This window comes from Brachyistius frenatus, unplaced genomic scaffold, assembly GCF_029030835.1.
Source record: "Brachyistius frenatus isolate BFR_SWC_R1_liver_20210118 unplaced genomic scaffold, ASM2903083v1 Contig_92, whole genome shotgun sequence".
In the NCBI taxonomy this organism is placed as follows: Eukaryota; Metazoa; Chordata; class Actinopteri; family Embiotocidae; genus Brachyistius; species Brachyistius frenatus.
Genome location: NW_027210691.1, coordinates 1572501 through 1596115, shown reverse-complemented (window position 1 = coordinate 1596115; position 23615 = coordinate 1572501). Strand labels below are relative to the sequence as shown.

General features: G+C 47.4%; 2 protein-coding genes and 1 pseudogene across 2 annotated transcripts; all 3 read left to right on the top strand.

Annotated features, from left to right (window-relative positions):
* The first annotated feature begins 2380 nt into the window (after nt 1-2380).
* Nucleotides 2381-4965, top strand: rpl35a (ribosomal protein L35a). Its single transcript, XM_069710474.1, has 5 exons — nt 2381-2436; nt 3049-3084; nt 3347-3499; nt 3595-3739; nt 4875-4965. The coding sequence occupies exons 2-5, from the start codon at nt 3074-3076 to the stop codon at nt 4896-4898; spliced, it is 333 nt and encodes a 110-aa protein (XP_069566575.1). The 5' UTR covers nt 2381-2436; nt 3049-3073; the 3' UTR covers nt 4899-4965.
* Nucleotides 4966-5668: 703 nt separating this feature from the next.
* Nucleotides 5669-13020, top strand: LOC138627861 (ATP-binding cassette sub-family C member 5-like; annotated as a pseudogene).
* A 2017-nt stretch (nt 13021-15037) lies between these two features.
* Nucleotides 15038-23201, top strand: rnpepl1 (arginyl aminopeptidase like 1). The gene is made up of 11 exons (XM_069710425.1): nt 15038-16792; nt 16886-17026; nt 17720-17871; nt 18105-18221; nt 18292-18527; nt 19264-19377; nt 19465-19577; nt 20340-20448; nt 20525-20752; nt 20959-21101; nt 21541-23201. Exons 1-11 carry the CDS (start codon nt 16304-16306, stop codon nt 21835-21837), a joined length of 2139 nt encoding a protein of 712 aa, XP_069566526.1. The 5' UTR covers nt 15038-16303; the 3' UTR covers nt 21838-23201.
* Nucleotides 23202-23615: the final 414 nt, after the last annotated feature.

The following is a 23615-nucleotide window of genomic DNA, read 5'->3' as shown; positions in this document are numbered from 1 at the left end:
GGCGTGAGCACCGAAGGTGTGAAAGCATATTGTTATTCAAGCGATTATTATTCTCGTTCCTTATTTTTCTCCACAAAAAACTACATTTTTGGAGGATTTATCATATTCAAAAACTCCTGAAAGTTGGTACACACATCTCCCGGTGAAAAATGTCATATTCTAGTGGAGTCTTGAGTGGGCGTGGTCAAAGGGCTCGCTAGCGCCCCCTAAAGAGATGCCTCGGCGGCTACATTTACCTACATGCACGAAATTCGGTGGACACGTGTACAAAAAAGTTACATTGCACCATTACGTCAACTCGACAGGAAGTCCACCATTTTAAATTTAGTCGCCATTTTTGGTGATTCGCACATGTTGTACTTTAACGAACTCCTCCTACATAACAATTACAAGTTATCAAATTGATTAGTTTTAGTCGATCGGTGTGCCCGTGGCGACCAAAAAGTGACCCAAAAGTCATATTAAAGCATGTCGTTAAAAAAATGCCTCAGAATTGACTTTTTGTTTAAAGTATTGATGTCAAAGGGGGAATTGAACCCCAAACCTTCTGGCTGACAGGCAGCAGTGCTAAACACTGCCACCAACCTTCCCAGGAGTTAGGCAGCATTGTGACAAATCTTTGTCTCACTGCATCCTATTACTCCACCGTCCACAAATATTCATTCAAATGGACCAAAATTGCCGCAGACATTCTTTGGATAGTAGATATACGTGTTTTCAAGGAGGTCTGCAGTGATATTAAATATCTTCCTGTAATGTGTTGTGAATGCAAAACTTTTTCAATTTCCCCAAACGTTTCAACTTCACTAAAAGTTGAATCAGCATCAACAGCTGGAATCTGAACCATGAATATCAACCTTGGTGAAGGAGACGGGCGGCACGGTGGTGCAGTGGTTAGCACCGTCACCTCACAGCAAAAAGGTTCCGGGTTTGAATCCGGTCCTGGGCCTTTCTGTGCGGAGTTTGCATGTTCTCCCTGTGCTTGCGTGGGTTCTCTCCGGGTTCTCCGGCTTCCTCCCATCATCCAAAAACATGCACCTCAGGTCAGGTTACCTGGCGCCGCGCTAGTGGCAGCCTGCTGCAGCAGCTCCCCCCTGAGAGCCCCCCCTGAGAGCCCCCCTGCTGTAGTGAAGACATTTCCCCTCGGGGATTAATAAAGTGTATAAAATCAAAATAAATCAAAAAATCGAATCTTTGACCTGTTGAGTTAACCAGACTGTCGGTTAGGGTTAACCTTAACCCTAATCTTAACCCTAAAGCTTTGAGTGAACTGCGTGAACCACTTCCTCCTGCCGCAACTCATCCACCGGCGCCAAAGATAGTCCAGCAGTCTACAACACCGACTGTGAACTGGAAAAGACCTCATGAGGTCATGGGTTCGAGCTCCACCGAGGTAACACACATGGTTCATGGAGAGCCACTATGGTTCATGGCGGGTCAGTCCTTCGAAGGCAAATCCCTGTAAGGTTCGGCCACATGGTTCTCTGAGTGCTCTCAGGTTCACGTTGTACAAGCAGTCCAAATAGTACCAAACTAAAGGTCAATACAAAAACCCCAATATAAAATATTTATTACAAAATAATAATCCCATTAGTACATTTTAATGCTATAGTATGACTTTTTGTTTTTCTTATTTCAGACGACATGCTATTGTTTCATGTCTGTTTTTGAGAATAAAATAGAATAATTTTATTATATATATATATAATTTTGAGAACAAACAAATTAAAGAGAAAAGTTCATAAAGATAAAAAAAATATTAGTTTTTATTAGAAACAGTTTCAAATCAGATTTTTTTTGTTTTTCCATCAAAAGAATGAAGTTATTTTCAGAAAGTTTCAGAAAGTGAAAGTTTCTCCGATATTTCAAAATAAAACATTTTCAAGCTCAAATTGAAGCTGAAAAGCAAACACATAATTTTTCACTGAGGGATGTTCAACATGTTATAATTTATTACGTTTTAAACTGTTTTCATGTTAAATATGATTAAATAAATATAAAAACATGAAATAATATCTTTACTGAAAATGTTTAAATAGTGAAAATAACATCAACAGTTCAGAACAAAAGCAGAAATAAAGCTGATTTACAAACCAAAATTGAACCAATTTTATTTAAACAGCGGCCTCAGTTACAAAGCCAAACTAATTTAAAAAGGATTCAAATAAAAAAAATTAAAAAACACTGATAAAATAAAAGTTGGAGCTCTGAAACTAAACAACAGACGGATTTTTACGAATTAAAGTTTTTAGAGATTCAACAGATCTGTCTGTCTCTTTTACGTTCATGAAAAATAAATAATTTTCAATAAAAATAACGGAAAAATTAGAATCCGCCATTTTGATCAGGCAGCTCCGTGGACAGCTCTGTTTACGATAATTACCCAGAAGTCCTTTCGGCCTTCCTTTTCCTCCATTTTTCTGGACGCTAAAACAGGTAAGACAGAACATGTCCGACCGAACCTCAAAATAAAACCTCCGATTCGGTTCGTTTGGGGTCAAGAACCGCTGGCCGGTATCGGTCCGGTGGTCCTCCGTCTTCCGGGCTGTTCGTTGCCGAGTTAGAGGCTCGGATGGTGGAGATTCGGATCGGATGGAGCCGGCGGGTCTCCGGTGAACGAGCGGCCTCACACACGTTCTCATTCTAGTTTATCGGAGTCCGGAGCACCGGTACCGGTCCGGTCCCGGTCCGGTCCGGGTGGTGTTTCTGCTCTTCAGCCGACCCGCTGCCGGACTTCACCGACAGAACGGCGCGTTCAGCGGCTGCAGCCGTGAAGACGGAGTTTGTGTTCCCGGTTTGTTCCGTTTAGTTCTTTTTTAACGGAACTTTAATCAGAAGAACTGTGCAGCTCCTGTCCGCGGTGCATCATGGGAGTTCAGACAAAACACGGGATCAGAGATACTGAAGGAAACTTCAAATCAGACAGATTGTCAAGGGACTTCTGCACTGGAGATTTTATTGTGAAAGGACAGCGGAGATGACGTAAACAGGTGTTAACGTGTGTGTGTGTGTGTGTGTGTGTGTGTGTGTGTGTGTGTGTGTGTACAGGTGGACTCACCTGAAGAAGACAAAGATGCCCGGAAGGTGAGTGGTACAAACATGGTTCAGGAGCAGCTGCATGTCCCCGTGTCCTGACGTGTCCTGCTGCGTGTCCTGACGTGTCCTGCTGCATGTCCCCGTGTCCTGACGTGTCCTGCTGCATGTCCCCGTGTCCTGACGTGTCCTGCTGCATGTCCCCATGTCCTGACGTGTCCTGCTGCATGTCCTCATGTCCTGCTGCATGTCCCCGTGTCCTGACGTGTCCTGCTGCATGTCCCCGTGTCCTGACGTGTCCCCGTGTCCTCAGACTCTGGAGTAAGGCCATCTTCACCGGCTACAAGCGCGGTCTGAGGAACCAGCGCGAGCACACGGCGCTGCTGAAGCTGGAGGGCTGCTACACCCGCGACGAGGTCGACTTCTACCTCGGCAAGCGCTGCGCCTACGTCTACAAGGCCAAGAAGTGAGAGCGCGCTCTTATTTTGTAGGAGAGGTTTTATTTTGTAAGTGCCTCCGAACTGTCCCTGTGACTCCCGGATGTTTTTTCCGTCTCCTCAGGAACACGGTGACGCCGGGCGGGAAACCCAACAAGACCCGCGTGATCTGGGGGAAAGTGACGAGAGCGCACGGCAGCAGCGGGATGGTCCGAGCTAAGTTCAGCAGCAACCTGCCGGCTAAAGCCATCGGACACCGAGTCAGAGTGGTGAGTCTGGGACACGGGGACACTGGGGGACAGATGGAGACACCGTGTCAGAGTGGTGAGTCTGGGACACTGGGGGACAGACAGAGACACCGAGTCAGAGTGGTGAGTCGGGGACACTGGGGGACAGACGGAGACACCGTGTCAGAGTGGTGAGTCTGGGACACTGGGGGACAGATAGACACCGTGTCAGAGTGGTGAGTCTGGGACACGGGGACACTGGGGGACAGATAGACACTGGGTCAGAGTGGTGAGACACAGACAGACAATCGGTGTCCTTTTTCTAACCTTCACTGTTCTTGAGCGTTTCCACTCTGTCACCATGGAAACGTGCAGTGCACTCTGGGTAGTGGACGGCGTCCCTGTTCTCCAACCGGTCCGTCTCCGTCGTGAACAGCCGTTTGTTTTTTTGTTTCCGGGTCTTTGAACGCATCGCTCAGGTGTGTCTGCTACCTCATTATGTCATTGATCAGCTGATGATGTCATTAGTGGTTATTGTTGTAGTTGTTATTATTATTATTATTATTATTATCAGTTACTGAATGAAATCAGGATGAGACTTGAACTATGGAACCGTTCTGCTGATTATTGATTGATTGATTGATTGATTGGTTAGTGATGTGTAAACTGATGTCGTCACGGCTCCTCCGAAGGTTTCCAGTTGAACGACGTCTGAACATTAAAACTGATTTCTGAGGAGGGAGATCGTATGTAGGTCAGAGGTCAGAGGTCATCGAGAGGCGCTGTGAGGTGGGCGGAGTCTACGGTGTTTAAATGATTGTATCAGCTGTGATGGTGGGAGTTGGTGCTCTGATGATGCTTTTATTTTGAAGGGGCCAGCAGCTGATCGAAGTCTACACCTTCACAATGAACATTTACAACTTTTATCAATGACGGGCGTTACCATGGCAACCAGATAAACTGAAATGTCCCTTTAACAGATTCAGAGATCTGAAACTGGAGTTAATAACTTTGAGGTGAAGTCGTACTTTCACACGTAGTCCTCCTTTTCTTCTGCATGTTTCCATGGCGACAGCGTGGAGCACAGAGCTGTGATCTGAGACTAAGCACGTCTTTTATTCTGACAGTGTACTTCCTGTGTTCTTTTATTCTGACAGTGTACTTCCTGTGTTTACAGATGCTGTACCCCTCGCGGGTGTAAATGGGAAACTCCTCGCTGTTGTTTATTGTTGTTTGTACAGAAAACAATAAAACTGATCAGGTTCAAACTGTGTGGCAACTTTTATTGTGACGTCATCAAGGTGTTCCAGGTATTCTGTCCACCCCCTCCTCTATCAGCTCCGTAACACAACCTCCCAGCAGGTGGCAGCAAAGCATTCTGGGAATGTGGTTAGAAGGTAAATGAGCCCTGAGTTTGACCTCACAGGTGCAACTTCCTGTTTACAGCACATGGATGGAGAATAAACCACCACCTGCTGCTGGATCTGAACCTTTCAGAATAAAAGGTCTTTGACGGTTGAACTGTCCTCAGAGCTTTTATTACCCGAGTTCAGTCTGTCAGGAGGTGATGTTAGATCTGTGAAGACATGTAGAAACATTCTATAACATTAAAAAGGTTTAAAACTTTAATTTGTGAACCTGCTGGCAATGATTGTGAATTTTTCAAAATAAAGGCAGATAAATGTTTTACCCAAAAATAAGCTTTACATTAAACTTAAAATAAAAACAAACCATTAGTTCAGCTTGTTCTTCTTCTTTAAACAGGAAATAAAAGCGTCAGAAATGTATAATATGGCTGATTATTGATTATTGATTGTGTGAAAGCAGAAGAATGAAACGGTAAAACTCAAACAGCCTGACAGACAAACCTCAGGGCTGAGCAACTCTGGCGACGTCAGAGGGACTCGCGGTTCTTCACGTTACGGCGGAGAGTGGAGGACAGGGAGGACCAAGGCTGCGCTGCGGACACAGATGGACAGACAGAAGTACAGGTGAGACCGGGGACAGACCTGCTTTTATTGTGAAGGAGCATCACTCTTGGTGTCTTTTTCTCTGCCAGGTTCTTTTATTCTGGAGGGGATTCTGTGCAGTACTTCATAGTACTTGTACTAGCAGTACTTATGTGACATTAAAGAAGATTACTGCAGTATTTCTGAGTACTGACAGCAGTTGGTACTGCATTACTGATAAGTTTACTTTTATTTTGAAGTATTGGGCTTGTTTGAAAGTACTGCTGCAGTTACCAGTAACTTAAATAAAATGGTAAAGTACTGTAGTATTTATACACGTGTTACTGCACTATTTATACATGTATTACTACAATATTTATACACAAATTACTGCAATATTTATAGACATATAACTGCAGTATTTATACATGTACAACTACAGTATGTATACACATATTCCTGCAGTATTTATACACATTACTGCAGTATTTATACATGTATTACTGCAGTATTTATAAACATATTACTGTAATATGTATACACGTATTCCTGAAGTATTTATAGATATATGACTGCAGTATTTTCATGGTTCTCTGGGTCCTTGTCTTTGTGTTTGTATCTGTCTTCAGGAGGTTTAGAGTGTTTTTGGCGAGCCGGGGTCAGAGGTCAACCTGCAGCAGGTGAGAACAGGAAGTGAAGAAGTGAACGTGATCAATAAATGAAAGTTCTGATGAAAACTCAGTTTTCAGGTGGTTTCTTTGTCAAACTGAATATTTTCACACGTTTGATTATAAAAATGCAAAAATTTTCAGTAAAGCAAAAATACTTTCATCACCATGGAAACCTTGAAATACTGCGACAGATCGGAGGTACTTTAGTGTAGAAGTACAGCAGCACAGTACTACTACTGTACTACATTACTGCAATACTTCAGCAGCGTAGTATTACTGCACCATGTAAACGTCTCATATTATTTTAAAATGTACTTTTAGTATTGAATAATGTTTTATTCTGAAAGTTGCAGAAACAGGAAAAGTAATTTGAAAGTGTTTCAGAGCAGGAAGTACTTCGTTAAAAACAAACAGTGAACAGCTGCAGGGAGCAATAATTAATATAGAACTAATCATATGATCAATGCATTAGAAGAAAATAGGACAGTAGAATGTCAGAATAAAAGCGGGAAAAATAATAAAGTGTTTCAGAATAAAAGAATCTGACCATCAGTAAAATGAGAACAAAGCTGCCCCCTGTTTACATAATGAAGCCCCGCCTCCTGCTGATTCTGAGGGGCATCCAGCCGTCTGATTGGCTGAGGCTGATGTGAACCAGAGTCCAAACATCCCACCAGGGTCCAAACATCCCAGAGTCCAAACATCCCACCAGGGTCCAAACATCCAACCAGAGTCCAAACATCCCACCAGGGTCCAAACATCCCAGAGTCCAAACATCCCACCAGGGTCCAAACATCCAACCAGAGTCCAAACATCCCACCAGGGTCCAAACATCCCAGAGTCCAAACATCCCACAGAGTCCAAACATCCAACCAGGGTCCAAACATCCCAGAGTCCAAACATCCCACCAGGGTCCAAACATCCCACAGAGTCCAAACATCCAACCAGGGTCCAAACATCCCAGAGTCCAAACATCCCACCAGGGTCCAAACATCCAACCAGAGTCCAAACATCCCACCAGAGTCCAAACATCCCACCAGAGTCCAAACATCCAACCAGAGTCCAAACATCCCAGAGTCCAAACATCCAACCAGAGTCCAAACATCCCACCAGAGTCCAAACATCCCACCAGGGTCCAAACATCCAACCAGAGTCCAAACATCCCACCAGGGTCCAAACATCCCACAGAGTCCAAACATCCCAGAGTCCAAACATCCCACCAGGGTCCAATCATCCAACCAGAATCCAAACATCCAACCAGGGTCCAAACATCCCACAAGGGTCCAAACATCCAACCAGAGTCCAAACATCCAACCAGGGTCCAAACATCCAACCAGGGTCCAAACATCCCACCAGAGTCCAAACATCCAACCAGAGTCCAAACATCCCAGAGTCCAAACATCCAACCAGAGTCCAAACATCCCACCAGGGTCCAAACATCCAACCAGAGTCCAAACATCCAACCAGGGTCCAAACATCCCACAAGGGTCCAAACATCCAACCAGAGTCCAAACATCCAACCAGGGTCCAAACATCCCACCAGAGTCCAAACATCCCACCAGAATCCAAACATCCCAGAGTCCAAACATCCAACCAGAGTCCAAACATCCCACCAGAATCCAAACATCCCAGAGTCCAAACATCCAACCAGGGTCCAAACATCCCACAAGGGTCCAAACATCCAACCAGAGTCCAAACATCCAACCAGGGTCCAAACATCCCACCAGAGTCCAAACATCCAACCAGAATCCAAACATCCCAGAGTCCAAACATCCAACCAGAGTCCAAACATCCCACCAGAGTCCAAACATCCCACCAGGGTCCAAACATCCCACCAGAGTCCAAACATCCCACCAGGGTCCAAACATCCAACCAGAGTCCAAACATCCCACCAGGGTCCAAACATCCCACAGAGTCCAATCATCCAACCAGAATCCAAACATCCAACCAGGGTCCAAACATCCCACAAGGGTCCAAACATCCAACCAGAGTCCAACCAGAGTCCAAACATCCCACCAGGGTCCAAACATCCAACCAGAGTCCAAACATCCCACCAGGGTCCAAACATCCCACAGAGTCCAAACATCCCAGAGTCCAAACATCCCACCAGGGTCCAATCATCCAACCAGAATCCAAACATCCAACCAGAGTCCAAACATCCAGGCCAATCTTCCAGTCTTCCCTCGACCCGATCTATGATTCCGTACGTCGGTAAGCCTTTTGTGTACCACTCACATATCCTACAACGCCATTGCAGGTCCTTGCAGGCGGTGCGTCCTGAGGGGAGTGGCTAAATGGTACTTCTTTGGGTTGTGCCCGACCAGGACCAGTTAGGCCCAGACACTTGTTGGCACGCTAGCCTCCCAGGTCTGGCTCCAGGTTCTGAGCTCTGGTTCCATGAATCTGGTTGAGCTGGCTTGATTCCAAAGGGTCCATTTCCTTGTTGGTGACGATTCTTGGAGGAGGAATGTTTGGTATGATGTAACCAGTTTTTATTTTTGTTCCGTCAGGTTGGAGAACGTGGCGCCAACCTGAGCGGCGGCCAGCGGCAGCGAATCAGCTTGGCTCGTGCTCTCTACAGCGACCGGGACATTTACCTCCTGGACGACCCGCTGAGCGCCCTTGATGCCCACGTGGCCAACCACATCTTCCACAACGCCATCAAAAAGCAGCTTCGCCACAAAACAGTCGTCTTTGTCACCCACCAGCTGCAGGTAAACCTCCTCCCGACAGGTGACGGGATGCTCCACCGCAGATGGTTACCATGGAGATGACCTTCGGGTGTGTGTGTCTGTCTGCGCAGTACCTGGTGGACTGTGATGATGTCATCCTGATGAGGGAGGGGAGTATTGCGGAGCAGGGTAACCATGACAACCTGATGAAATTGAACAGAGACTACGCCGCCATGTTCAACTACTTCCAGCTGGGAGACACGCCGTACATAGAGGTACCTGTCTGTCTGTCTACCTGTCTGAATGTCGACCTGTCTGTCTGTCTACCTACCTGTCTGTCTGTCTCTCTGTCTCAGGTCCCCAGCAGGAGGACAGGCGGCTCTCAGAGGAAACCAGCTGACAGTAAACCGGGATCAGTGAAGAAGAACATTCCGGTTGTCAAGGACAACGGTAACCAAACTTCTGATTGGTCACTTCCATCTGTGGTTCTGTTCTTTGGTTCTATTTTTTTCCCACAACTATACTCACAGTAACACAGAAAACAGTAAGTTCAACCGGAGATTAACTTTGTTCTGCTGTTTCTGTCTGGTCATGTGATGTTGAAGGGGAGGAGCAGCAGTGTGGGGGCGTGGCCTGGCCAGTGTTTGGACTCTACATGGCCGCTTGTGGTGGCTCCGCCTCCTGTCTGCTGATCCTGGCTCTGTTCTCAACATGGGAAGCTCCGCCTTCTGCCAGTGGTGGCTCAGCTACTGGATCAACCAGGGCAGCGGGGTGAGTCCTTGCTGTCGTCATCCCCCTCCTCCCCCTCCTCCTCCTTCTCCTCCTCCTCTTTTCACCTCCTTATAGTTCTCCCCCTCTGACTCCTCTCTCCTGTGTTTCCAGAACACAACGGTAACCCAGGGCAACAGCTCAACGGTGAGCATCAGTATAAAGGACAATCCCATGATGCAACAGTACGCTGCCATTTACGTCTCCTCCATGGGAGTCATGCTGCTCTTCAAACTCTTTAGGGGCGTCGCCTTCGTCAAGGTCAGAATATCAGAGTCCAGTCCTCTGTTGACCTGCAGCAGGACTCAGGTTCTGTGTGGACCCCACAAATGTTAGGAGGGCAGACCCTGGGTCAACTGGTCCAGTCTGGTTAGCGGGTCTGGTCAGTTCTGGTTCCTCAGCAGTAGTTCAGAGTTTTTCTGGTTCTAACTGATACAGACATGATTATCAGCCTCAACCATCCTGAATCAGTCGACCTCTGACCTTTAAACTGGAGCTCCCTCATCAGATCAAAGTTCTGGTCCTCTAGGTCCTCCAGGTCCTCCAGGTCCTCCTGGTCCTCCAGGTCCTCCAGGTCCTCCAGGTCCTTCAGGTTCTTGAGTATCTGACTCTTGGGTTGTGTCTCTTCAGTGAACCCTGCGAGCCTCCACCATGCTGCATGATGAGCTCTTCCACAAGATCCTCCGCTGCCCCATGAAGTTCTTCGACACGACGCCCACCGGACGGATCCTCAACCGCTTCTCCAAGGACATGGACGAAGGTAAAGGACCGGACCGGAACAGGTCTGAGGTGCTGTTCACTACCTGAGTCTCACCTTCTCCTGTTTACCTCCAGTCGACACCCGTCTGCCCTTCCAGGCAGAGATGTTCATCCAGAACGTGATCCTGGTCTTCTTCTGCCTGGGTGTCATCAGCTGGGTGTTCCCGTGGTTCCTGGCGGCGGTGGGTCCACTGGTCTTGCTTTTCGCGGCGCTCCACAGTGTCTCCAGGGTCTTCATCCGGGAGCTGAAGCGCCTGGACAACGTGACGATGTCGCCCTTCATGTCCCACATCACCTCCAGCATCCAGGGCCTGGCCACGCTGCAGGCCTACGACAGGGGGCGGGACTTCCTCCACAGGTCAGGGTTCGAACCACAACACGAAGAACCCTGAAGTCCAGCTTAGAACCAGGACCTGAACACCAGGCTGTGTGTTGTTGTTTCTAGGTACCAGGTTCTGCTGGACCAGAACCAGGCTCCGTTCTACCTGTTCAGCTGTGCGATGAGGTGGCTGGCGGTGCGACTGGACGTCATCAGTGTGGCTCTGATCAGCATCACCGCCCTGATGATGGTCCTGATGCACGGACAGATCCCGCCCGCCTATGCTGGCCTCGCCATCTCCTACGCTGTACAGGTAACTACAGGAACACTGCCCCCTACAGGCAGCCCACGGCTGCTTTACACACCTGCAGCCTCGTCCAATCATCTGAAGGCAGTTTAACGTGTCGTAAATTCAACTTGTTTTTGATGTCAGCTCCTTTCTGTGTTTCTTTCTGTGTTGAAACAACTTTAAGAGAATAAGATAGTGCAGAAACATTTGTGTCAGTTAACAGGCTTGTTCCAGTTCACGGTGCATTTGGCTTCTGAGACCGAAGCTCGCTTCACCTCGGTGGAGAGAATCCATCACTACATCCAGGTAACAGGAACACACTTTACTTTTTTATATAAAACAGAGAAAAAGAAACACGTCTTCATAACTGATTGTTTTCACATTCACTTGAATGACATTAACCTTCTGTCTATCTCTCAGTCTCTGTCCCAGGAGGCCCCCGCTCGGGTCAGAGGTCGGGCCCCTCCGGCCGACTGGCCCCAGCAGGGGGAGCTGGTGTTCAGGGACGTGGAGATGAGGTACCAGGAGAACCTGCCTCTGGTCCTAAACAGGATCTCCTGCACCATCCGGCCCAAGGAGAAGGTTGGCATCGTGGGCAGAACCGGATCAGGTAGGAGGGAAATGTTCCAGTAGTTCCTGTCTCTGCCTGTAGAGGACAGTGTTCCAGTAGTTCCTGCCTCTGCCTGTAGAGGACAGTGTGGACATCCTGTCTGTCCACAGGGAAGTCGTCTCTGGGTGTGGTCTTGTTCCGGCTGGTGGAGCGCTGTGGAGGCTCCATCCTGATTGACGGTGTGGACATCAGTGACATCGGACTGGCCGACCTCCGCAGCAAACTGTCCATCATCCCCCAGGACCCGGTCCTGTTCAGCGGGACAGTCAGGTAAGGAACACATGTCTAGGGTTTCTGTCTCCTGACGTGCTGTCAGACCTCTGATCGGCCTCTATCCGTCTCCAGGTCCAATCTGGACCCGTTTGTCCGGCACAGCGAGGACCAGATCTGGGACGCTCTGGGAAGGAGCCACATGAAGGAGTGTGTGAGTTCACTTCTTCTTCTGCACTTCCTGTCCTGCAGCGCTGCGGACACAACCGCAGATGTAGAGAAGTTTCTGTCATGTGACTGTCTGTCTGTCCACGTGTCCACCTGTCTGTCTCTCAGGTGTCCCAGCTGCCCCTGAAGTTGGAGTCGGAGGTGGTGGCGAACGGAGACAACTTCTCCGTGGGTGAGAGACAGCTACTGTGTGTCGCCAGAGCTTTGCTGAGACAGTGCAAGGTGGGACAGGCTCCGCCCTCTCCCCTCTGCTCTGTTCTCTGATTGGCTGGTTCAGGTCAGACAGGTTAAGTCCCACCCCCTGACCTGTGGTTCTGGTCTTCAGGTGCTGATCCTGGACGAGGCCACGGCGGCGATGGACGCTGAGACGGACGCTCTGATCCAGGAGACCATCAGGAGCTCGTTCCAGGACTGCACCACGCTGACGGTGGCGCACCGCCTCCACAACGTCCTCGCCTCCGACCGCATCATGGTGCTCAACCGGGGACAGGTACCGGCCAATAGGAGCTCAGACACTGTCTGTATCGGCCAATAATGAACTGATCCTAATTAATTGATCATGTTTAATTGATCCTGATTAACTGATCTGATTTATTGATCAGGTGGTGGAGTTCGACGAGCCGTCCAGGCTGCTGGCCAACGAGAACTCACGTCTGCGTTCGATGCTGGCGGCCGTGGAGAACAAGATCTCTGTGCGAGGATGAGGAGGGTGATGAAGAGGAGGAAGAGGACGAGGAAGGTGTACCAGTGTGGGGTGAACAGTCACAGAGGCACGGTGCTTCTCCGTGTCTTCTGTAACTCTGATGAGAGCCGCTCTTCATCGTCACTCTTCATCGTCACTCTTCATCGTCACTTACCGTTGCTTTGTCCCCTGTGCTCATGTTTCTGTTTGTTCTTCTGACCTGATGTAACGCAGGTCTGTGATTATTGTTGTTTATTGAATGATTTTAACCTCCTGATCTCGGGTGAGAGAGGCTGTGATGACCTGGCACCGTGTGATTGGCTGCTTGGAGAGGTGGGAGGGGCTAAAGGACGAGTTCAGCGGTTTTCTTCTTTGAAAAAAAAGTCAAATAATTTATCTTCTGAACCTTCGTTGTTTTAATGTTATTATTATTCGCCTGATTACAGAATGATTGGTTTGATCGGATTAAAGTCGGACTTCATCCTGCAGATCAATCATTTATATATACGATAATTTACCAGATTCTAACGAGTAACGTAGTGATGAAATCTTTTTAACGTTCAGCTCTGATTTTAAACTTTTTTGCCTTTTTCTATAGGTTTTTTTTGGGTGCACATTTGCCTTTTTTTTTTTTTAACAGTAAGTGGCAACTGTGCTCCCCCTATAGGCAAAACACAGGAACTGCACATTAGTCCAAACAGGATGTCTGTTTTACTGAATATCAGAAATAAATCACATTTTTAAATGAAATCACAGAAGGTTTCGGTCTGATGTTTCCTTGTTTTCTACCCGAGATACTTTACAGGAAATATGAAACATGAACAGGAAACAAACAAATAAACAAATAAACAAACAGGCAAAACATCACATTTCTGTTTTACGAATACAAACTGAAGCATTTATTTATAATTTATTTCATGTTCCTCTTCAAGAAGTTCAACCAGGAAAGTATTAAATTAAATTAATTAAATGTATTGTGTGTGGTTGCTGCTGTGTGCCTCCAGAGGGCAGCACCCACAGTCACATTCACAGAGGAAGAAATTGGTTTGTTTTAATCTTTCACTTCCTGTGTTCGCTGGTTTCAGCTGTCTGACTTACTAATTGATCTGTGAGGTTCAATCAAACATGCAGCTGATTAAAGGAAGTCATCATCACAACTGGTGAACCGCCAAAATAAAAGCCTGGTCACAGAGCAGCTGTGTGGTGGGAGGAGCCTCGTCCATGTTTTCCTGTGTGTGCTGTATTTTTCTAACAGCCTTATAGCATGACGTCAGAGCTCCCAATAAAACTATTTTAAGATGAAAGGTTTCTGTTTCCTGCTTTTTAATTAACACAAAATAAAGTTTCTTATTAAGTTTTAAAAACATGAAACATAAACACATCACAGTTCACTGCTCACACGTTTTAATCATGGATCACTGATCAGTGGATGATTGATGGATGATTGATGGATGGATGATGGATGGATGATGGATGGATGATTGATGGATGAGTGATGGATAATTGATGGATACTTGACAGATGATTGATGTATAATTGACGGATGATTGATGAATGATTGATGGATGGATGGATGATGGATGGATGATTGATGGATGGATGATGGATGGATGGATGATGGATGGATGATTGATGGATGATTGATGGATAATTGATGGATAATTGATGGATAATTGATGGATAATTGACGGATGATTGATGTATAATTGACAGATGATTGATGGATGATTGATGGATGGATGATGGATGGATGATTGATGGATGATTGATGGATGGATGATTGATGGATGATTGATAGATGGATGATGGTTGTATGATTGACGGATGATTGACGGATGATTGATGGATAATTGATGGATGATTGATGGATGATTGACGGGTGATTGACGGGTGATTGACGGGTGATTGATGGATAATTGATGGATGATTGACGGATGATTGACGGGTGATTGACGGGTGATTGACGGATGATTGACAGATGGATGATGGTTGTATGATTGACGGATGATTGACGGGTGATTGACAGATGGATGATGGTTGTATGATTGACGGGTGATTGACAGATGGATGATGGTTGTATGCTGGATCCTTCGACCCGCTGCTCCTCGGTGGTGTTCCCGCCTCCACAGCGCCCCCTGCGGCCCGCAGAAACTTTATATTTATCCCGCTGTTACTTCCTGTTTTGTCCAGAGCGAAGTCTCATCTGTCCCCCTCGGTGCTCCTCCGGCGGTGTCTTCTGTCTCTTTGTGTCCCGGAGTCTCCGTCTTTCTCCTCTCGGACTTCCCTGGTCACCTCCAGGTGACGGCAAACCACCGGGGGGGACTTGTCTTCAGTGACCGGGACGCAGCGAGGGGGAGCCGGGCTGAGCTCGCAGGAGCAGCCGGTGTTGTCCTGGTTCTTCTGGTCCTGGTTCTTCTGGTCCTGATGGATTTCACATAAATGTTCGTCCTGAGACACCAACGATGAGCTCTGCGGCGCTAATGCTAATTAAACTGTCCGCTGATTAGCCGGCTCCGCTAACCAGGTCAGTTGAACTAGTTAACTAGTTGACTAGTTGACGTCGCCGCTGTTTGACCTCCAACTGTTTTTTAAACCTGCTGTGGTTCAGTCCCTTCGAGCTAAAGGTGCTAACCTCCAGAGCTGCTAGCCTCGACTGAAACTGCCTTTAAACACAGTTCGAGTCGGTTCAAACGGAGTTTTTAAAATGTTCTGTAAATGTTTTGTTTCCGGGGTTAAAGTCTCCCCTGGATTTAAGTCTTCTTTTAAAGATTTATTTTCTGGGTTTGAGTTCAGACTTTTATTTTAGCTGTTTTCTGAATGTAGGCTGGCCTGGTTTACACAGCTGGATTCAATCAGGTTTAAAACCGGGTTTAATGTGGACCCGGTTTGGGTTAGATCATGTTTGAATCGGACCTCGCGGGTAAAGAAGTTCAGTTCTGGGTCACAGTGTCCTTTATTGTTGAATTAGACTTTTGTTTAATGAGGTTTTGAATGTATTTTGTCAGCAGGTTAAACTGACTTAAATGAAGTGTTGTTAAACCAGACTGGTGAACTAGTCCCGTGTTCAACTGGTTCTGGTTGTCTTGTTTACATCTGACTTGAATTAGACTTTTGTTAAATGAGATTTTGAATGCAGTCAGAACAGGATTACTCTCTGGCTTAAAGACACTCAGGTTTAGTTAAACTGGACTTTACACAATGGATTTGAAGTTGGTGTGGTAGTTCTGTGTTGGTCTGGGTTCTGAATCCGGTCCCGGGTTCACAGGCAGTCCAGGTTTGGTAAGTGTCCTTATTCATTTCTGGTTTTAATGAAGGTGTTGTTGGTGTTTGAATGCCTTAAGGTCCAGTTCTGGTTTGAACCTGGTCTTAGATGTTGTCAGAACCGGTCTCCGTGGGGGTCCTGAACTTAGTCCATGTCTGATCCGGTTTTAGTCTTGGTTTAGGTCGTCATGGCAGAGCTCCACCACACTCCCACCTCGCTATGCTGCTGCCGTAAATCCCTGCCGGTCTCCGGGGGCCGGTGTGTCGGGGTCTCCGGCCCGCCCTCCGTGGGTCCGGGTCCCGGGTCTCCACGCTGCCCCCTGGTGGACGTGGCCTCGGCGTCGAACTTCAGGTGCTTCCAGCTGCGTCACTTCCACCTGGATTTGCGGCTGAACTTTGCGGTGAAGGAGATGAGCGGCTGGCTGGTTCTGGACCTGGTCCCGGCCCAGTCGGAGATCTGCACCCTGATCCTGGACTCCCACCCCTCCCTGCTCATCCACTCCATAGACTGTAAGGTCCCCGGGGCCGCGCAGGAGGATCCCGTCTCCCTCACGTACCGGGTCGACCCGTTCACCGACTACGGCTCCTCGCTGAGCATCAGCCTGCCGACGGCGGCGGTGAAACCCGGCAGGCTGATCCAGATCACCGTCCGCTACACCACCACGGACGGACCGGCGGTAAGGACACGTTACAGTCTGACTGATGGACCAGCGCGAGATAGAGGGCTCTGGACCCGGTCCCGGTCCTGATGTTTGTCCGTCTGCCCTCAGATCTGGTGGCTTGACTCGGAGCTGACCTGCGGTCAGTCTCGTCCTCTGGTCTTCACTCAGGGTCACTCGGTGTGTAACCGCTCCTTCTTCCCCTGCTTCGACACGCCTGCAGTCAAGAGCACGTACACCGCAACAGTCCGGGTGAGTCCTGACCCCTGACCCCTGACCCCCTCCTGTCCACTCTGAGACGAAGCGAGTCAAAGCAAGTATTTTAAGTATTTTAACCATGATGTAGAAATTCAGTGAAATCTTCGTAAAATATCTGAAAAAGTCTAAAATATTCAGTAATTTGTTAGATTTTTAATCATAACATAATAATATTTAAACATTAAATCAACAGAGAAAAAATATATATAAAATATCTGAAGAAATTCTCCAAAAAAATTTAAAAAAAATTAAATATCATATATTCAAATATTTCTAAAATGTTCAAAGTAATGTTAAATATCTAAATAATATTAAAAAAAAAGATCCAGCAAATATGAACCAAAAAGATATTTTTAAACGGCAGAAGTTTATTAGTAAATTTTAAAAAAGAAATTGGTAAAATATGTATAAAATGACCCTAAACTCTCAAATATTTGTAAAATACTGAACAAATATTTGTAAAATAATTATTAAATATTTGTAAAATAATAAAATACTGAACAAGTATTTGTACAGTATCAGGACAAACGTCAGTAAATCAACCTCAAAACATTTGTAAAAAATCTGTTGAATATCTGATTAAAATAATAATTTCTTCACAATATGCTGAAGAACATCAGTTCCAGCAGGATGTTTCTGTCCATCGCTAACAGACTGTCTCCTCTTTGTCTTCGTCTTCGTCCTCAGGCCCCGGACGGCGTCACCGTCCTGATGAGTGCGTCCCGGAGTTCGTACTCCAAACCGGACCGAGTCTTTCAGTTCTCCATGGAGTTCCCCGTCCCGTCCTACCTGGTGGCGCTGGTGGCCGGCGAGCTGCAGCACGTCGACGTCGGCCCGAGGTCGGTCATGTTAAATGTTAAAAAACATCTGGAAAATATTTTGCAGTGATTAATTAAATATTTCAATAAAATGATTTAAGTACAATATTTTCTTATATCAGTAAAATATCAAAAAAAGTTATTTAAAATATCGAATTATTTTATTTTACAAAGCTGTATTTGTTTTTTGGCCCTTTTAATCTTCCGTAGACAGATGTGATGACTCTAACCTTCTTTGTCCAATCTCTTTTCAGGAGTCGTGTGTGGGCGGAGCCATGTCTGTTGTCCTGTGCGGTGAAGAAGCTGGGGGGCAGCGTGGAGAGCTGGCTGGGCGTGGCCGAGGACCTGTTCGGACCTTACCTGTGGGGCAGGTGAGCCTTAAATGCGTCGACAAAGCTTCATCCGAAACGTCAGCGCAGCACTGACCGAGCTCGTCCTCAGGTGTGACATCGTCTTCCTCCCGCCCTCCTTCCCCATCGTTGCCATGGAGAACCCCTGCCTCACCTTCATCATCGCCTCCATCCTGGAGAGCAGCGAGTTCCTGCTGATCGACGTCATCCACGAGATCACGCACGGTTGGTTCGGCAACGCCGTCACCAACGCAACCTGGGAGGAGATGTGGCTGAGTGAGGGGCTGGCGACCTACGCCCAGAGGAGGGTCACCACCGAGGCCTACGGTACAAGTACTACTAATACTAATACTACTACAGTACTCCCAGAGGAGGGTCACCACCGAGGCCTACGGTACAAGTACTACTAATACTAATACTACTACAGTACTCCCAGAGGAGGGTCACCACCGAGGCCTACGGTACAAGTACTACTAATACTAATACTACTACAGTACTCCCAGAGGAGGGTCACCACCGAGGCCTACGGTACAAGTACTACTAATACTAATACTACTACAGTACTCCCAGAGGAGGGTCACCACCGAGGCCTACGGTACAAGTACTACTAATACTAATACTACTACAGTACTCCCAGAGGAGGGTCACCACCGAGGCCTACGGTACGAGTACAAGTACTACAAATACTACTAATACTACTGATAGGACTGATAATACTACCACTGAAACTACTGCTACGATTAGAAAACCAATATTGGATGGTGGTGATCTTCGGCCCTCGGGCAGCACTGCATTAAAAACACACTATTCTGGAGTGGAAATCACTGCATGGGCTCAGGAACACTTGTGAAAACCATCGTCTGTGAACACAGTTCATCGCTGCGTCCACAAATGCAGGTTAAAACTCTCCACAGAAGAAACTACTACTGCTAATAGTACTACTACTACCACCACCACCACCTCCTTGGCATAATGAGGAGGTCTCACCTGTGTGCTGTCCACATACTTCTGTCTGTATTGTGCGTCACTCCTGTGGAAACTTTGCCCTCCTCCTCGTCTGCAGGTGAAGCCTTCACCTGCCTGGAAACTGTCGTGCGATTGGACGCCCTGCACAGACAGCTGCGTCTCCTCGGCGACAACAACCCTGTGAGCAAACTGCAGGTCAAGTTTGAGCCAGGTAAACACACACACACGCACACACACACACACAGTACTATACACACTGACACAGGTGAGGTTACACCCCCCCGCCCCTCCCTTCCAGGTGTGAACCCCAGCACACTGATGAACCTGTTCACCTACGAGAAAGGTTTCTGCTTCGTGTCGTACCTGTCGGACCTCTGTGGAGACGTGAGACGCTTCGATGGCTTCCTCAGGGTCAGCACACACACACACACACACACACACACACACACACACACACACACACACACACACACACACACACACACACACACACACACACCTGGTAAAGCAGCTGATTTCACTACATTTGAATGACACGTCACCATGTTTTCCATAAACATCCTCATGATGATGATTTAAACTGTAGTACCACTGAGGACCACTAGGGGCTGTCTCCACAGACTCCATCTGTAGTACCACTGAGGACCACTAGGGGCCGTCTCCACAGACTCCATCTGTAGTACCACTGAGGACCACTAGGGGCTGTCTCCACAGACTCCATCTGTAGTACCACTGAGGACCACTAGGGGCTGTCTCCATAGACTCCATCTGTAGTACCACTGAGGACCACTAGGGGCTGTCTCCATAGACTCCATCTGTAGTACCACTGAGGACCACTAGGGGCTGTCTCCACAGACTCCATCTGTAGTATCACTGAGGACCACTAGGGGCTGTCTCCACAGACTCCATCTGTAGTATCACTGAGGACCACTAGGGTCTCCAATAAACTCCCATTGTTCTCCTGAAATCCAAAGTCACTAAATGTTTCTAGTCATCATGGTGTCGTTAGATAAACTCCCTCCTTCTGGAAATCATTCATTCATTACATATTGGGACTCTGACACAGGTATGTTTTGGGGCGGGGCTTAGTGTCCTCAGGGAGTCAGTCAGCTCCGCCCCTCGCTCCTCAGACCTTCACTTGACACCAGTCTCTCTGCGTCTCCGTGTCTCCAGGACTACATCTCAGAGTTTAAGTTCCGCAGCGTGGTCGCTCAGGACTTCATCGACTTCTTCCTCAGTTGTTTCCCGGAGCTGAAGGACGCCGCCGTCTCTCAGAGAGAAGGTCAGGAGATGTTGGACTCAAAGCCCCCATGGCCCCTCCCCCTGTGCGACATCACTTCCTGTTTTCTTCCCCCTAGGTCTGGAGTTCGAGCGCTGGCTGAGCGGCTGCGGGCCTCCTCCGTACGAGCCAGACCTGTCAGCAGGGGGCGCTCTGATCCAGCCCGTCCAGGACCTGTGTGATCTGTGGAGGGGCGCCAACCCCCCTGACCCGCAGGCCCTCATGACCTTTGACCTCTCAGCCTGGAGCACCTTCCAGATTGTCTTGTTCCTGGACCGCATGTTGGACCACTCGCCACTACCGCACGGTACACCGTCGTAGTACTACTGCCAATAATACTGATAGCAATACTGCCAATAATACTGTGAATAGTACTTCTGCTGCAGTACAAATATTCAGGTCACAGGATGATTGTCTCTCCTTCAGCTGTCTTCAGTAATATTTAAGCTGATGTCACAATGAGTCTCTGAGTGTCTCTGTCTGTCTCTCACTGCGTGTCTGTCTCCATCTCAGATGTGATGGTCCGTCTCTCGGGTTCTTACTCGTCCCTGTTTGACAGTCTGAACGCGGAGGTCCAGATCCGCTGGCTGCAGATGGTGGTGAGGAACACGTTCTACCCCGACCTGCCCCGAGTCAGAGCCTTCCTGCACAAACACGTAAGAACCGTCAGAACCAGGGACGCTCGCCTGAGGGCAGGGACGCTGGCCTGAGGGCAGGGACGCTGGCCTGAGGGCAGGGACGCTGGCCTGAGGGCAGGGACGCTCGCCTGAGGGCAGGGACGCTCGCCTGAGGCAGGGACGCTCGCCTGAGGCTGGGACGCTCGCCTGAGGGCTGGGACGCTGGCCTGAGGGCAGGGACGCTGGCCTGAGGGCAGGGACGCTGGCCTGAGGGCAGGGACGCTGGCCTGAGGATCAGTTTAATAAAGTGTCCGCAGACCTCCAGCAGCCAATCACAGCTGACCTCTGCTTTTAATTTCTCATTCTGTGAGCAGGAAGAAGCTTTTCAAAATAAAGCACAGAGTTTAGATTCCAGCAGGAGTTCAAACAGGAAGTGGTTCCAGGTGTGATGGTCAGTCTAACCCTCTCCTCTCCGCAGACGTCCCGGATGTACACGGTGCCGCTGTACGAGGACCTGGTTGCCGGGGTGATGAAGTGTGTTGCCGTGGAGATCTTCTACCAGACGCAGCGCCGCCTGCACCCGAACCTCCGACGGACATTACAGCAGGTCCTGTTCCAGACCGGCTCGGCCCCGACCAATCAGAACGGCCTCGCTGTGTCCATCATACCGTCCTCCTCCTCACCCGCCCCCCCGCAGCAGCCGCCTGCTCCCACGGCAACCGCCTCTACTGCTGCTGGGACGCTCGCTCTGCGGGACGTCAACGTGTCGGCGTGACGACGGCCGTCATCAGACAGTAATGTAAGACGCAGGTTTCCTTGGCGACAGCAGCAGCTGATTGCTAGCTGCAGTGAGGACAACAAAAACTAAAACCTGACCCAGAGGGTCAAGGGTCAAAGGTCGAGTTGCACAGGCCATCACTGCTGCTGCTCAAACTGTGGCCGGTGGCCATCAGAGGGTCCTCGGACCGGACATTAGTGTCATCCATCAGTTGATCCATCAGCTGTTTTGTCTTCCTCTGCCGACCGTTGAGCGTTTGTTTTGCACATCTGTGAGGTGGTTTGTCGCTCAGGCGGGAGGAGACAAGCGACGCAGTCAACGTCTGCTGCAGCAGAACAGTTGAGATCCTCAGGCTCCGCCCCCTTCATGGCATTCTTTTAGTTTCCTGTTTGATTTTGAATTTTCTGACGCAGCTGAATCTGAAACTCTTCAGACTGATGCGACTTCATCCACGTTTCTATCCGTCTCCTCCTCTTCCTCCTCCTTGGACGCCTCGCTTTCAGAGCAGAGCTGTGATTGGCTGAAAGGGAGTTCAAGGGGCGGAGCAGAAACTATTTCAGTTTGTTTATCTTTTGATCCACTATTAGCCTCTTTGCTGCGTTCAGCTCAAACTGAATCAGAACCAGAACCAGGTCTACACGGACCCACCTGCAGACCAGGACTCACCTGAGTGGCCTTAACGCTGCCTTCACTGCGGCTGGGAACTCAGACGTCCGAGTCGTTTTCACCTGAACTCACCAGCAGTGAAGATCCAGGTGGACGAAGTCTGAACCTTTACACTGAAAACACCAGCAAACAGGAAGTGAAGTTTTGCTCTCCTGGTTTTGTGGAAAAAAAAATAATAATAATAATAATTTTTTTTTTTAGAAGAACACAGTTCCCAGCTGACAGTGAACGCCTCGTCAGATTTATACTGAATGCATGAGAAAATAAAAAAACACTGAAACCTAAAAGAAATTCTGATTTTTCACCTAAATTTTTAACAAATTATGAAACTTTTAATAGTCAGTCACTCCTCCAAAATAAAAGAATAAAACACATTTAAAGGAGAAAATAAACAAAAAAACATGAAGACAAACAATAAACGTTTATGAAGTCGTTATGACTAACAATAATTCTATTTTCATAATAAATACTTCAAACTAATTTGTTGTATTTGTTTTTTTTTTTTAATTTTGTGCAAAACCACCAAAAAATGTTTTTTATAGAATTTCTAATTAAACCTTTTTTCTTTTTTTTATTCACCTTTTATTTTCAGTTCCAGCCGGAAATGTAAAGTCGGTCATGTTTCACGAGGTGGTGATGGACCGGAAGTTATGTAGCTCTGCCTTCAAAATAAAAAGCGTTACTTGACATGATGAGTCACGTGTGTTTCAGCATGTTTGATAAGTCTTCAACTTCATTGACAAAGATCACAATCTGCTGAAGTATAAATATAAAGTGACAGTTAAGGATCTTTTGTTAAATATGCAACTGGTAAATTTTTCTATTTGATCAATTTAATAATGAAAACAGAACCACTGAGGAGACTTCAGTTTTCATTGTGATTATTTTAAAGGAATGAGAACTTCAGAATAAAAGCAGTAAACAGAACTTTAGTTGGATAAAGTGGTTCCTGATCGGCGTAAGTAAAGAAATTAAAGCATAAAAGTTGCTGAAAGAAGAATTGATCAACTTTACATTTCTTTTTAAGGGAAAGTAAATCTGTAAATTAATCCTTCAAAATTATTTAAAGCCGTTTTTCTTTTTCAGAAATAAAACTCAAAACAGGAAGT